Genomic DNA, 16,496 nt, shown 5'->3' with positions numbered 1-16,496 from the left:
AGTTTCAATGAAATTAGATTTTTTTTTTGTTTTTTTTCCAGCATGCATACAGGCCGTGGCATTTGCCATTTTATGCTTCGCAACAATAAGTTTGCACTGGTCTTGCGACAGCTCTTTGCTCATGACCATGATGAGACATGTCTTTAATCATACCTTGGCAATAAGACCTTTATATAGGCCATCAATTAGGACTGAAACAGTTGATAGTTATTCATTTGCACGGACAAGGGGCTGGGTTGCTGTTTGATTATTGATGAGTTCTACGTTTTGTCTTGGTTTTCCCTTTCTCCATGTGTTTAATACTTTTTCCTTGTGTCATTTCACATTATTACACACAACTTAATTTCTGACTTATTTGTTCTGCTTTCTTTGCATGGATGCATTACTTTGGTTGTTTCCAACATCCATCCACCCATCCAATTTCCGATCCGCTTTATCCTCACAAGGGTCGCGGCGGGTGCTAGAGCTTGTCCCAGCTGTCTTCGGGCAGTAGGCGGGGGAAATCCTGAACCAGCCAATCACAGGACACACAAAGGCGAACAAACATCCGCGCTCACACTCACACCTAGGGACAATTTGCAGTGTTCAATCAGGCTGAATTGCATGTTTTTGGAATGTGGGAGGAAACTGGAGTACCCAGAGAAAACCCACGCAGGCACGGGGATAACATACAAACTCCACACAGGGAGCCGGGATCGAACCCACGACCTCTGCACTGTGAGGTTGACGCGTTTCTTTCCAACATCTACTGAAAATTTCATGTCAATAGCACATTTGGAATGTGTTTAGTGATAAAAATGGTGGTGTGTGAAATATTTATTTCAGTCATTCACACTCAGATTCACACCTACACACACTTTTTTTAGTGTCTTCAACTAACCTACCATGCATGTTTTAGAATGTGAGAGGAAACCTGAGCACTTGGAGAAAACAATGCAGAAAAAGCAAGAACATGCAAAGCCCATACAGGAAGGCCAAAGCCCACATTTGAACCAACCTCTGAACTGTGAGACGAATGTGCTAACTAGTCGACGAATGAGCCAATGAACTTCCTCACAGATTCCAAACACACTCACGCTAGGTAAGTGAAGAGTACTGTAATTTGCTCTCACAGTACGGTGTGATTTTGAGTGTGATCTGATTTGTTTGTATGTGCGCTGTGATGAGTTGCCAACCAGTCCAGGGTGTATCATGCCTCCCTTCCAGTCAGCTGGGATAGGCTCTGTCTCACCCTAGTGAGGACTAGCAATACAGAAAATAGATAGATGGATGCATGGGATCTCAAGAGGAAAATAAAATTTTTGGATGGGCCCAATGAGAGCCCAGTAGCGAGTAACAATCTCGGATGAGTGGAAAACTCGTGAAAATGGCTTTCCATTAAAGAGTGTTATGTCAAGTAAAAAGCAATTCTCTCACAACAGTGAGGCAGCTGTATTGTATAGAAAAATGTGATTTTCCAGATTATTAGTTTTAGGATGCGCACAAACATCCTAAAATATCTATCTTTTCTTTCGATTTCACCCCTGAACAGTGTTGTATGCGTGCCAAGAGCACAGATTATAATCCAACAGACACGTGCCATGATGAGCAACAGCTATAATGGCCCCTCATATGAACGAAACAGAAAACCCTCCAAAATGTGCTCATTGAGTACAAACAATTTAGGCACATTGTAACTCATCAGGGCGGCCGGTGGGCCAGTGATTAGCGTGTTTACCTCACAGTGCAGAGGTCGTGGATTCAATTCCAGCTCCGGCCTTCCTGCGTGGAGGGTTGTTCGTCTCTGTGTCCCTGCAATTGGCTGGAAACCGGTTCAGGGTGTCCCCCACCTACTGCCTGAAGACGACGGGGATGGGATCCAGCACCCCCTTGTGAGGATAAAGCGGATCGGAAAATGAATGAATGAATGTATTGTATAAATTCTGCATTGGCCGTCTGGGTGAATGTTCCGTTGAGTCCAAGAGAATCTGTCAGGAATAGACATGTCCACTTCAACGATAGAAAATGAATAAAACCATTTTTGTCTACACTGCCACTTTGTTATACAACATCTTTCATGTAAAAAACTGTCAAAGGCATACATCACATCTCTCAAAAGCATGTGAATACTTGTGTTACTGTTTGATGAGATGAATAAAGTGTTTTACCAAAATCTGTCATCCAAAAATAACTGGAAATTGGGCTTTATCAAGAGAGCTTGACTTCGGGCTTCATTCGAGGAATGTGTGCTACCTTTCACCTTAAAGTGTATCATATGAAGGTGAAGAAAATATATATCACTTTTCAGCACAAATCAACATTTGAATAATACAACTAAAACTAAAGTAGAGACAATAGTTTGTGAAAACGAAATCACTGCCTACCATGGCAGAGAACTGAAGAGGAGGTATGGGGTGCATTTTTGCAGCGTGTTGAGTACAGAAACTATCGAACATATGTATATCATTTTAAATTGCTTCTCCTGGCTCTCCAGATTCCCATTCTTTGCCAGTGTGATAGAGTATAGACAAACTCAAAGTTATCATGTTTAAAAGTTTCATTTTGTTGTATGCTTGATTGACCTCGAACGTGTGTGTTCACACAGCTTATTTTGTTGTATGTTTGATTGACCTCGAACGCGTGTGTTCACACAGCTTGTACACAATTAGAGCACACAGAAAAAAGGACCAACTTGAGCTGAGGCCTTGTTAACTGATAGTACAAACAGGAAGGTTCAACTTCGGGTGAGCAGCACGAAAAGATGTCCTTCAGTTTGTTACAGTGTCTCAATTCGTGCGAAATATACCCATTGAATTAACAAGGTATCCATTGTTTGTACAGGGAGGTGTCTTGGTCTAAAAATGTCTACTGAGGGGCGTGTAGGTGGACTGGGTTGAGAGGCGTGACATGTAAATGAAGAAGGGAGTGTTTTTCTGATATATCACTTGTAATTTGCATACACGATCAATAAAAAGCCGGCAGAGGCTGCAGAGGTCAGGTGTCAGTTGAGAAGGGCACACGGAGTGGCTTCAAAGAAAACTGCGCCTCCTGCCGGCAGCAAAGACAATCTCTTCCTGAGTCTGTTCAACTGTCCGAGCGAACATCTCTGACCGTGCCGTCGGTGAATTGTACATGAAACAAAGTTTGAATGAGAATAATCATAAGAAAGAAAGATTGAAGTCTGCTGACCCCTAACAACTTCGATGATGCAGGTCATGTGCCACCATTTGTTAAAGATGACCTGCTATTTGATTTCATTTTTTAAATACTTTTTTTGTGAAAGTGAAACTGAGTATCCTAACATAAAAATTTATTTTAATTACGTGCACACGGACACACTAATCTTTTGTTTTTCTTTTCCATTTCCCCCTACACCCCTCACAATTGATTTGGGACAAGTCCTCGGGCTACCGGTCGATCGCAATCGACGTATTGGGCACCCCTGCTTTTGGGTTTCCATCCAACCATCCATTATTTGAGCCGTTTATCCTCACAAAGGTCGCGTGCATGCTGGAGCCTATCCCACCCGTCTTCGGGAACTAGGCAGGGTACACCCTGAACTGGTTGCCAGCCAATCACAGGGCACACATAGACAAACAACCATTCACACTCCCAATCACACCTAGGGACAATTTAGAGTGCTCCATTAACTTACCATGCATGTTTTTGGAATGTGGGAGGAAACTGGATTACCCGGAGAAAACCGATGCGGGCACGGGGATAACATGCAAACTTCACACAGGAAGGCCGGGGCCAGATTTGAACCGTAGACCTCTGCACTGTGAGGCGGAGGTGCTAGCCAGTCGCTCACCCTCCTGTCTACCTTCGGGTAGTCTTTCTCAAATAGTGGGGCAGGCGCTGTGCCTCCAAGGGGAACAGCAGTGTAATGCCAGGATGGACACAGGATGTGACTTGGGTAAGATGCTTTTTTTCTCCCTCCAAGAATAAAGTATAAAATAAAAAATAAATAAAACATTACAGTATTTGGCAGTGGTGCCCCCTTTTATGTATTTATTTATTTGGATTGGTGGCAAATTGATGCACTTCCATATTGTTAGGCATTCTTTGTTGTAAATTGATGTATATTTCCTCGCGGTGGAGAGTGTTTTTTTTTTTTTTTTTTTTCCAGAAGGGGCGGTATGTTGGGTTGCAGAAAATAATGGGGAAGCAAAAGGGGGGGAGGGTGGACCGTTTCCCCAAAGGATTTGTAGGTAACGTGTCTTTAGGTGAGGTGAGCTGACTTGAAGGTCAGTACGCGTGGATGTTCAGGACGCTTCCCGTGACCAGATGTCCTGGATGCGGGAGTTGTGGCTCAGGGTGGCCTCTCCCTTTAAACGGTCCACAATGCCTTGCGGTGCCCCACTTCCAATGCGATGTGTGCGCCTGCTAGAGGAGAGAGGAGACAAGCGTAGGGAGAGGGCCTTATTTTCCCCCCGCAGTTCACTGGCGAGAGAGCAAAACACCAGCACACCTCCGAGTGTACCGAGTCAAACTTTGGGGCAGGGAGCTCGAACGTCCTCGTCGTTTTTTTTCGCCGAAACAAGTCGTTCGGGGGCTATGGTTTGGAAGGACACAATTTGCGTTATCCTTGCCTCTCCGAATGTTTCATCTGCAAACTTCACTTCGCAAAAGCAGCAGTGAGCCGAATCCTCTTTGCGCCAGAAAGGTAAGAGCAGTACATGGCGCTAATCAGAGTGGAATTATTGTCTACTACTGTTGTGTTGATTAAGGCTTTCCCCGGTAGTTTCTCCTGCCTTTGGCCACCAATAATGGAATATTGTTAAGGCTTTGAAGCAAGTTCGCAACTATTTCAACTTTCCCGCACGTAACATCAAGCGAATTCCGTTACATGCTTGGTTAGTGGGTGATGAGTTTCATCTCTTTTCAAGAAACTATCTTGGCCTTGGTTACTGGGTGTTGCTTTATTTCTTTCCACCCATGCTTGCTCATGAGAAGACAATCACTTCATCTCGCACTAAAAAGAAGAAACAGAAGTAGCAGAACCTTATATGGAGTATTGGTCTTGCCATTTGTTCATCGGGTTCATAAATGTACTTACGTACAGCGCTGTAGGCATCTGATGTCAATTCAGCGTCATTGTGACATCAAAATACAATCTTCAACATCAAAGTGATGTCAAATTGATGTCACGTGCCCGCTGGGAAAATTTGTTTAACATTTCAATTCAACAGAGTTGTCAAAAGTACTGACGTTCATGAATGAGGTAGAAGTATAGATATTAGCACTTAAACTTAAAAGATAAAAGTTATAAGTAGGACAAGGATGAAAAGATGGATTGAGCAGATGTCAAGTTTTTTATTCTGTGTATGTGTATGTGTCCTGATAGTCTAAGCATGATTTTCTGATTAAGCTTGCATTCAAGCAATAATAATCAGATGAATCCATATGATGGCTACCAGGAGTTCAGTATTGTGATGGTGCAAAACTCCAACTTGAAATCCGTGTCATCACTAACCTTTATTGGTAGCTTACCGGCAGTGCTAGACGTCTGCACTAGTTTGACTGTAGTGAGTTATCATTGATTTGTTGATTTGCATCACGTGGAGGTGTGCCATGTGCTGCGTACAAAACAATTGCCAATCGGAATGTTATATGTTTGTTATAATCAATGTTATAATGTTCTATGTTCGTACTTCTCATCCAATCACAAAGTCATTCCATATATCGTAGCATGATTTATTCGGATTGGCGTTTTGAACAACAACTGGAATGAACACACTCCCAAAATGAAATAGTGACAAGGCTTTTGTTGTGTGTCAGGAGTAGAAAGCACAGACATTTGTGTAAAAATGTAAGGAGTAGAAGAAGTACAAAGTACGTGGAAAACTAACTACTCCACTAAAGTATGGACACCCCAAATTTCTATTTAAGTAAGGTAATGAAATATTTTTACTTCGTTACCTGACACCTCAGGAATTTACAAACGACAGTCCTGTAACATTTAAAGCCTGCCTGTCGAGGAGCCTTTCGCTGCCCTGCTGTGTCCCTGCTGCCTCTTCAAAGCTGGCCAGCAAGCAATGCGTATGGCATGGAAACAAAAGCAGCATTATTGCCCGCCCAAATGTGCCATCCAGATGTTCGAGTCGCTGCCAGCGTTGACATCTTAAGTGGAGGAGGCTGCTTCAGGGCCTCATAGTTGTTAATACTAGCCAACTCGAGAGGCAGAGGGACATTTAGGGGTTTACACTCAGAGACCAAAATTTAAATATTGAGACAAAATCTAGTTTAAATATGGTTTAAAACAAATATAATGCTTTTCAAATTATACTTATTGCTCATTTGGCTGAAGCATGTAGAGACCACCGTTACAGCAATCCATCCCTTTTCTGCACCGCTTACTCTGTTCAGGGAGCTGGATCCGAACCCATCTGACTTCAGGCAAAAGGCAGACTACACTAGTCGGCAGTAGATTGTGGGCACATGGACAGAGATACACAACCATTTGCTCTCATATGAACACCATCACTGAGAGAGGAACCTAAAGCGTTTCTACCGTCTTCGTTATTAATTGATCCCAAAAACTAGTAAAAATCTACGTTTTATTGACGGCCATGGAAATACACTGGAATTTTTATTTTATTTTTGTGGAGAGGAAACATTTCTAATTTCCCCTAGAAAAAAAAAAACTTTTTTTTTTTCCTTTTTTTTCTCAAATTAATGAAAGGGCCACTCAGAGTGTGGTTGCCAATGCAAGCCGCGACCCTTCAGTTGCCCATCCTCGCCATAGCTACTGACTGCCACCTAAGCATCAAGTAAACGGGGAACAGTTTCCCATGGCATCCTTATCTTTTGGTCATGCGCTGTTGCATTCTCACAGGCTAGGAATGTATACTCGGTACGTTATCAGCGCTGACTCTTTAAGATCAAGGCCCGTTTTTGGTTACAGTCTTTGCCATGCGCTCCATTGTTTACTCCTTGAATGGGACATTCTAATTCTCTGGTGGCATCTTTGTAGAGGAGAACTGTTCTTATCTTGTTCGCAAAATAAGAGCCTTGCCCTTTGAGCGCAGTGATTGTGGTTGTCAGTGGTACGCAAATGCAAGTCCATGTTGATTCCAATTCAATTTGATACATTTCTGTATGAATATGAAAGAAAGTGTGGAACCACAAATGGAAAGCGAAACAGAAAGCGCTGCTGCATTTTCATTTCACAAAATGAATTAACTATTTATTCTTCAGAAATTTGAGCATTTCGACAGTGGACGCTTCAGTGCTGCCAAGTGGCTATTCAGTGGGTCACGACAGCCATTCTGAAGTTTGTGAAGTTCTTGGTATGCAGACATCCTTTAATGACTCCACCAGACTGGCGAACTTCACTCCTTCAAGTTTCCACCAATCTGTGCTGCAGGTTAAAAATAAAAGTTGCTGTTCAAAAGTTTCTCCCTGTGAGGATTTGCTTTTTTTTTCTGACAGCCTCTTTCGGCAGTGAAATAATAAACTTGCTTCCAATTAGTAAAATCCAGTCTGCTTCTATTGCATCAATACCAGACTGCAAAGCATAACAATCCATGTGACCCTACCATGTTCAGATTCTTCTCGCTTGGAGCTTTTGACGACAGCATGGATATTGAACCACATTTTTCTTTTTTTTCACCAACTCACAAAGGAACTGTTTCTGACTATAAAGTGTAAACCACGCTTGCACCACAGGAAGTGCAAATGGATTGAAAGCTTTAGCATTGAAACACGCCTACAAGCATGGAAGAAACGGCCCATTGTTTAAAACTTTCAGCTGTATGACGTACTCTTCGGTGTGTCAGAAGTGCTCCACAAACATTCCAATTAACCATAATAACCCTCTCAAAGTCAAACCGAACCAAGGCTGTATTTAGCTCTTCAATGAGCTGCAGACCTCTTTTGTGAGGTTACTATTTTATTTGGTTCACTTGGGGCAACACAGCCTTCGTCCCAAATTAATCTCACTCCAGGTTGTTTTGTTCAATTGATAATACTGTATTTTCGCGACGATAGGGTTCACTTGGAAGTCTTAAATTTTCTCCAAAATGGATGGAGTGCTTAAGAATGCGTGTGTATGCACCAAGTTCCAAAATTTGGGAATGCTGATGTCTGACTGCGATGAGGGGCCCGCTTGACTGACTGATCTTGTGGCAACACGCTTGTTATATGGAGGAAAGGCGGACGTAACTGAGGACAGCATGTGAACGTTGAAGGGGGAAGGCTGGGCGTGGAAGAGGACACTAAAGGCACGACCCCAGTCGCTGTATATACTGTAAGTGTATATAGCATATAGCCTGCCTCGTTTGGCTTCCATGACCAACGGTTCTTTCAACAAATCCCTAGTTTACCCGCTTGGTTTGCGGCAAGCGATGAGGGACAAGAATACTTTACATTTTGAAATACAACAAAAAGATTGCTGACAAATACATCCAGGCCACACACATACTAAGACTGGGAGGCAGCATTGGGCGAGTTACGCCCCAATTTGTGAATGGATTGTGGACGCTTTGGATAACATGCCCGCTTGCACTGTTGTTCGAGCTTTCGCAAAATCCGGCATCATTTCAGAGAAGCTGCACGGCAACGAGACTGACTCTGACAATGACAACAGGGAACCTGGCGTGTTTAATGGAGAACCTGCCCAGTTGTTCATTTCGGATACAGAAGATGAGGACTTTGATGGATTTGTGAATGAGGATTGATAGAAAAAAATAAAGTGAGTACATTGTTGAATACTTCAATAAAGTACAACCAAACTCAGTTTTGCTCCCTCTGCCTTTTTAAAAACATATGCTAGTGTGCGTGCATGCTATCATATTTTTTAAGCTAGCGTACATTTTACCATGCCTGCGTCCACTAATGCAGTGCGTCTTGTGTCTGTGTTAAATACAGAAATCACACCCATAACTGACACTGCGCCTCTTAATAAGGTGCGCCGTTTGGATGTGAAAATGTGGTACCTCAGTGATAGAGCGGCAGTTATTTTAACTGTACACTTGCCGGGTCATTTTGTGATTGCTTTATTTTCTGTAAATCCCTAGAAGAGGCAGTGCAAGTATTAAGCTTTTTCACTCAAGTCTTCTTCAGAGTTTCAGCACCATGTAAGCCACAATGAAACGCCCACCCCAGCATATGGTTGGTTGTTTACAGAAATCACCGTTTCTCTAGCCAACTCGACCTGGAGGTTCGTCACTGGCAAAAAGACAACACACACCTCTCTGCTCTCAGGGGAATTCATCTTGAGTCAACAGAACATTTGCTCACGAGGGTTTACATGTTTGCTGCGGCTGATCGTATCAAAGGATTTTAAGTCCTATTCAATCTCATGAAATGCTTCTCTGGCTTGGATGAGCTGCACAAATCAGCGAGTGGGCATCTCCCCAGACTGTGGCTTGGAAAAGCTAGAGGAGTGGAGTGTGCAGAGTTTAAGATGGCTCTCTGCCCTGCAGAGCTCTGCTCTGATTGTCAGGTTTTCTGTTATGGTTATGAATCTAAATTTCATGTGTCTGTACCTAAGGGAGTGTTTAAATGCTCATGCATGTCAATGATTGTAAATCAGCTGAGTTTAATTTTTAGGGTTACAGAAATTTGAGAAAAACCTTTAACTGGGTTTTGCTGTGTTGCCTAAACCCGTCTCATTTAATCTGTCAACATGGCAATCATTTTTATTTTTGTTTATTTTTGTTTTTTGTCTTCGCTCCTTCCCTCCCAATTCTAATCCCTGAAGGCTACTTTGCATCAAGGCCTTAATGGGAAAGAGGTTCATAAAGCTGTTCCAGTGTTTTAGGCGCCTGCAGGAAAAATATTGAATGTGACCTTTTTTGCTGTTCCCTGCATCCCTCCGCTCTTTTATGCCTGATTTATTTGAAGTGTAAATTCGGGACAAAAACAGAATGCAGCCAGTGTAAAATGATCAAAGCCTCACCATAGAATAAAATGGTCTTACATAGATACACACTCACTGTTGTATAAATCATGTGACCCATGGTTGCATCAAATTAGTTCAGACATCTTAATAAAATATTTTATATATTTTACATGTATATACATATATTTAGTGTGTGTGTGTGTGTGTGTGTGTGTGTGTGTGTGTGTGTGTGTGTGTAAAACATTACAATAACAATAACCCACAAACAACTTTAAGATGTGCTACCGCGGCATGGTATTGAATTCAGACAAAAGACTGTTGGAAATAAATGTATGCAATATTTTACACATTTATACTTGTATTGATAATGATGGTGTTTGTATGTGTGTGTTTGTCTGTCCATCTGGCTATCTATGTATGTGTCGTGATGTTGGTGGAGTAATTGACAAAGGGTAGTTGAACAAGGGGGCACTGGTATAGCTTTATGGAGCCTTTAATTCTCTCAGAGTACAACGTCCTTGACGGGGAGTCCCTCACGCTAGATGAGTGTTTCATGCGTCACATTATGTTTGAAACTGACCTTCATGTGACGCAGGCATTGTTATAAAGCTGAGAGATTAGTTATATAGTTATACGCGGAGGTGGGTAATGTGCCCAAAATTTGTATTCAAGTAAGGGTCATGTTACACTGAAATAATTTGACTCAAGAAAAAATAAAAAGTGTTTCTCCAAATAATTACTTAAGTAAGAGTAAGAATTGAGTAAAAAAAAACCTCAAGTACTGCGTAACCGATGAGTAAAATAACTTCTTTTTTTTTAATCCGGATCTGAGCATTAATAGACTACAGTACAAAATGGGTATATGAAGACTTAGATATAAGTGAAACAGTCACGTGACAGCATCCAAGGCACAAGTTTCTCTCTCTGACAAACCAAAACAAATATATAATACAGTAAGTATTCCCACCTACGGACTTCTGTCAAAGGGAAATTCCCTCACCCGGAATAAAAACCTATGCATTGAAATTTTGACGACGATATTACATTAACGAACGATTCAAAACAACGGAAGTTCCAGTAACCGGAACCCGGAAGCCATACTGAAGCCTGCAGTAGCGCAAACTCAAGCAAGTTCCACTTGATACCACGGAATAACTGTGTCTGCACCACTATTTACTCTCATTGGATCCAAAACGGCGACATGTAAGTGACTCTATTGGCATGCGTTTTACTGGAATCGCGAACGATTTTCTATTTCATTTACATTTCACATTTATGTCCTGTAGATCATGGTAATGACCGTGGAAGAGAGTGGAATGCATCCGATTCGCTGCTCAGAGTAAATTGATTGTGGCTCGACAGACAGTCGAGTAAACTAACGTTTCCTGGAATGCTTTACCTGTTATCATGCTTAAAACCTTCCTCTAACCGGACCGCTAATCAGAGAGAAGGCGAGTTCCATCGCGCTAACTATGGGCATAGAGGACTTCAAAGCGTCCTGTGGCTTGCTTCAAAAGTCCGTTACACGACATCGGCTGAGCAACGATGTCTTGTATGGTGATCGAGGAGAGGTAAAGTTAGAGACAGTGAGTGGGTGGAAAGAAAAACTACCAGGTCTGTTACTAGTCTCAGTTTGTAGCAAATAGTCCTAATTTTGTGACGCGTCTTGTTACACTGTATTTTGTTCATATACCTGTACTGTATGCTGCAGTTTTTGTGTTATAAACAGTTTTTGGACCATCTATTTTTGTATTTTATTGCTTGTGTTGTTACACATGTATTTTGTTAACATACTTGCATGTTCATAAAGGACATGTACCATAGTCGGTTCCCACATAAGGAACTTCTGGTATAAGGAAAGATTAGACAATGCAAATATGATTCCTTACTAGAGAATATTTACCAGTATTTTAAAAAAAGAGAGAGTAGCAAGCTGAATATAGCTCAATGTAAAGGGGTCAAATAGTGTTTATTCTTTAAAAATAAATAAAAAACTAAAAGTAACAACTACTCTGACTCGTCCCTGTAGGAATCTGCAGACATAAAGGGTTGATTCCATTGAGAATGATTTTTGATTCTACAACTTGAAAGTTGATTTTTAAATGCTGACGTAAGTGCAATCAGTAAAAACTACAGATTGCAGTTTCTTTTCTTACTTTCAACATACAGTAACACGAATCAGTATAAGCCAGTTGCACCCTGTACAAAAGAGCTTGACTCAATCCTTGTGCTAATCTTTCGGATGTGATTTTGCTCTCTCAGAAGCAGTGCTGTTTACTAGTTTTGCCAGATTTGGAGGACGTTTTTGGAGAAATCTATCTGTCATTGCTATTTCTCCCTCTACAGGCTTGTCAGGCTCTCAGTACAGTATTTGAAAAAGACGGTCATTTCCGTTTAATTCAGTAACCAGCAGAGCCAGCTGTGAGTTTTGCATCCTGTTTATCTGATCGCGACATCTAGCTGCCGCGATGAAAACTCTATGTAAATATAATATCCTGCACCTCGCCCTATATTCCGCAGACTGCTTTGATACACAGTACAATTATCCAAAAAGTGACCATCCTTTGGGTGTGCAGTACTTGCTCACATCCAAGCTTGTGCGTGTTGTGATGAGCAGAAGAGATTAATTAGAAAGAACAGCTGCATCAAAAACAAAAGCCTTTGTCACTTCCTTGCATTGTGATCCCCTCTGGCTCTACCTTCCTGTTTTGCAGCAAAACATTTCATGCCGCGTCATTTGCTCTGTTATGTCACACACTTAATTTTCCTCCTCTGTCTTCATGGCTTCCTAGTTTTACTTACCAAAGCGGGATCTGGGCCTGGGAATGTCTACTCGCACTATTTTCCTGCTTCTCAGTCGGCACGACGTACAGTGCCTCTTAAGTTCAAAACAATTCTGAGGGCCAGATGGTCTTGGCATGACTAATGAAAGAGATGATTGAACTCAATATTTTCACAATGAGCAACTATTAGTAGCCTGATGACGAACAGTACCAAATAACAACAGTTTGAGTCCAACTTTAAGGGAAGGGATCCTTGAGCACATCCTCACTGTCTGTTTCCTTTTTCCTCTTGTGCCCCCCCCCCTCACCCAAGAAGCAGCCAGAAAGGCTTCAGCTGCCCTTGCGCATCTGATGTCTTCAAGAATGTCGGATCCAACATATCACAGGAAGTCTCATCACTTTTGACCCACAATGGAGCTCAAGGTATGGGTGGATGGAGTTCAAAGGGTCGTGTGTGGGGTTACTGAAGCCACAACCTGCCAGGAAGTGGTGATTGCTCTGGCTCAGGCGATAGGTAAGGCAAGCTTTGCAATAAATCTGAATTTTCTCATCATGCTTGTGTGATTTTGTTTCAGATTTTCCAGAACATTCTCTTTATTAATCACTAGTTGATGTCTCACGATCTATAGCAACAGTAGCCCCTAAAAAAAAGACCAGTGTTAGTAAATTACTTGTCGCTGAATAACATGTTGGCATCGGACAACGGCTAATATGGTTTTGTTGCCCAAGACCAATTCATAGAAAATTAACTACTTTCGTTCAGTATGAAAGACAAAGGTATACTGTATTGAAAGTACAGAAAAAGTTTATTATGAAACACTCATTTATTTGTCATCTAAGAAACAAAAACACATTTCTTTGTCGATCTACCCTCACATGACGTTCCTGCTTATTGTCAATTTCTTACAAACTACCCCCAATCCCCATATGGCTCTGTGAGGAATAGAAGTGCTTGAGCAGACTGTATTGACATCACTTCCCACAAATACAGGGTTGGAGGAGGGAAAGTATGACTCATCCTTTTCTCCCCTGCCAAGCTGACAAAGCAGAGCCCCCTCCTCTGCCTTTTCCTTTTCTTTTAACACAAATGCTGTGTGATGTGGTGTTGAGCAGTGCTGATTTTCCAGCCTAAATTTTGTCCAGGTGATGACAAAAAATTGAAAGCACATCTTGAAACTCACTTTTCTATTGTGCATATCTTGAAAGCATGTCTCTATTGTGTTACTGGCAGGTCGGACTGGAAGATACACTCTGGTCGAAAAATGGCGGGACACAGAGCGTCATCTAGCCCCTCATGAGAGCCCAGTTGCCTCTCTTAATACTTGGGGTCAATATGCAGGTGATGTCCAGCTGATTTTACTTCGCACAGGCCCTTCCCTGACTGAACGGCCCCCTTCAGAAGGGCCCCCTCTGAGGGGGCCTGAACGCGGCTTTCACCGACAGAGCCTCCCCCCACTCGCAAAGCTTCACCATCCCAATGAGCGCTCCCTCTGTCGCCGTGAGCCTCGGCGCAAGTCCCTCACTTTTACAGGAGCGCCCCGAGGTCTAAGGGAGATACTGAGCGGTGGGCGGACAAGTGAAACTGAAGCTAAAAGGAGACTTCATCTAGGAAATGTTGGGACTTACCATCATGCAGGAGGAGCCGCTGGGAGTGCATCCCAGGGCCTGTGGGCATGTCGCATGGAGGACCTGGTTCGACTGGTGGGCATTCAGAGAGAAACGCTTAGTGTGCTGGAGAAGAAACTGGAGGTTTATGAAGCTGAGCTCAAAGCTTGGGCTGACGTGCGAGCAGGACGAACTCCAGTCTGTAGCGAGGACTCGGGTGGGGGTCTGTTTGAGGAGATTATGAGACTGGAGAAGCATCTGAAGAAAACTGAGGTGGAGATGGAGGAGGAGGAGTTTTGGACAACTGAGCTACAGATTGAGCTGGAGAGTGAAAGGCAGCTGGAGGAAAGGCTGGAAGAGCTGCGTGGTCGTCTACAAGGATGCGAAAAGGAGATTGAAGAGAAGCTGGCAATGGTGCAGGTGTGTTTTGTTGAACTTGAACAGCAAACAAATAACCAATGAATGAAACAACGGCATTTTGTGACTTTTACAGTATGTTCAAGTCTTGAGTTCTACACTTGAAATGTTTTCTGTTCCATTAGGGCATAGAAACTGGATTGGAGGAGATGCGTCTGCAGAGAGAGCGTCAGGAGACCGAGTGGCTCAATGAGGCAGAGGCTCGAGCTCAGGTTCTCCTAGTCAAAGCAGAACTGAAAGCACAAGAGAGACAAGCTGTCCAGATGGAGAGCAGCTGCAGAAATGTGGACAGGTCACTGGGACAAAGCAGCAAGCAGCTACAGGTGAGACAATATATGTGCCCTTGAGTATTATACTGTATGCCTGACAAAGTAAATGATTCATCCATCTGTGATTTTTCAAGGTCATGAAAGGCACGCAATGAGCTAATTTCCACATCGGTGTAAGGTTACGTTTTCATGCGGCACGAAAAGGATGCTCAGTTACCATCCTACTTGCTGTTTTTATTTTATTGTTTTATTGATATTAATGGCATACAAGTGTTTTTCAGGCATACTTTTTTTTCGATATATGAGGCCAATTGTTTTGCTTTGACTTGGAAGAGCAAACTTCAGACGAGCGCTGTATGGTGGCAGTAAACTCAACTCAACTCAGCTCACCTCACAATAAGCAGCAATATGGCAAATAGTGAACAATTCATTAAATAAGAGGCTTCAAGACCTTTAATGCTACTTCCAGTTTAAGTTTATTGTCAAACTAAACGTGAGACGAAGCAGTGATGAAAGTCCTCTGGATTTTCCCGGAATTCCGGATTTTCAAATTTTCATGAAAATTTCTCCGGAAAACTGAGGAAAAATTGCCTAAAATTAATCCGGATATCAGTTGACAACATTGAACGAACACGCGTTTGAATTGGTTGTTTTGCTTTTACGATTGTAGCCATGTTGAGGCACTAACACTAGTAAAAGAAAATAGATTTTCGTCTCTTTATAAACACACTTGCTAAACCCCAGTGGAACGAATAAAAGACGCCGTAGACAAGACAGTTGTTGTCGTAATAAATATATTTGGACAAAAAGGGAAACGCACAGATTGGCAGAAAAACGTGTCCGTCCGACTTCGAGCGTCGTGTCGTCTCGGCTAGCTTAGCTTAGCTGTTGTCGTATGTCGTGTGTGACATCGGTTGCCTTGGCGCTGATTGGTTGAAATCAAAAGACGCGCGCGTACGTACATGTTCGCGCTGACGCACGCACAGCAGAAAGCAGCGGACTATCGACTGCTGAGGCGCGCTTTGCTCAAGTGGCATCGCCACAACACTAACTCCCTCGCCTCGCATTCTCATGGCCTCGCCATATCTCGGAGATTTCGAAATTTCGGCTCCCAATGTTGTTTTTTCCATGGAAATAGGGACGAAATGGATTTTGAATGTGTCCCTGAAAGAGACTTACCGTCTTCGTTTGCATCTGCATTATACTGCCCGCTAGTGGCCAAGGCAGGCAGCACAATGAATTGATTGCAGCTTTAGGTCAAGTCAGCTTTATTATCAAATATGCTCCACTGTATGTGCAACATACAGCACAGATGAAATTTCTTTCCTCTCAACCACAGTGCAAACATGCAGTGCATTGAAAACACACACAGCTAAAAAATAAGGACAGCGAAATTGAATTGCATAAAAAGACATAAAGACAAATAAATATGTCATGACGCACAAACTATCAAATGCCTTACAATGTATTTAATTGTGTTATTAATTCGTTTTAATATTATAATATATTATATAGCAGAACAGGTTTTATGATTTTTTTTTTTTTTTTTTTTTTTTTTTTTTTTTTTAAAAAAGTTTTTCACACCCCCCCCCAATT

The 16,496-nt window shown here is 42.3% G+C and overlaps 1 protein-coding gene across 2 annotated transcripts in view; it reads left to right on the top strand.

Moving 5' to 3' along the window:
• The first annotated feature begins 4,211 nt into the window (after positions 1-4,211).
• rassf8a (Ras association domain family member 8a) overlaps positions 4,212-16,496 on the top strand; it is an 18,515-nt gene continuing 6,230 nt past the window's right edge. The window contains exons 1-4 of one of the 2 annotated variants that reach the window (XM_019894093.1): positions 4,212-4,645; positions 12,926-13,123; positions 13,841-14,634; positions 14,757-14,954. In XM_019894093.1, coding sequence (XP_019749652.1) covers positions 13,021-13,123; positions 13,841-14,634; positions 14,757-14,954 — 1,095 coding nt within the window. In that variant the 5' untranslated portion in view covers positions 4,212-4,645; positions 12,926-13,020. Of the gene's footprint in view, positions 4,646-12,922; positions 13,124-13,840; positions 14,635-14,756; positions 14,955-16,496 lie in introns of both variants that reach the window. The other variant, XM_019894094.1, reaches the window with a different exon arrangement.

Source organism: Hippocampus comes, unplaced genomic scaffold (genome assembly GCF_001891065.2).
Source record: "Hippocampus comes isolate QL1 unplaced genomic scaffold, H_comes_QL1_v1.1 scaffold104, whole genome shotgun sequence".
NCBI classification, from domain to species: Eukaryota; Metazoa; Chordata; class Actinopteri; order Syngnathiformes; family Syngnathidae; genus Hippocampus; species Hippocampus comes.
Note: the sequence above shows the minus strand (reverse complement) of the source record. Positions and strands in the feature narration are given on the sequence as shown.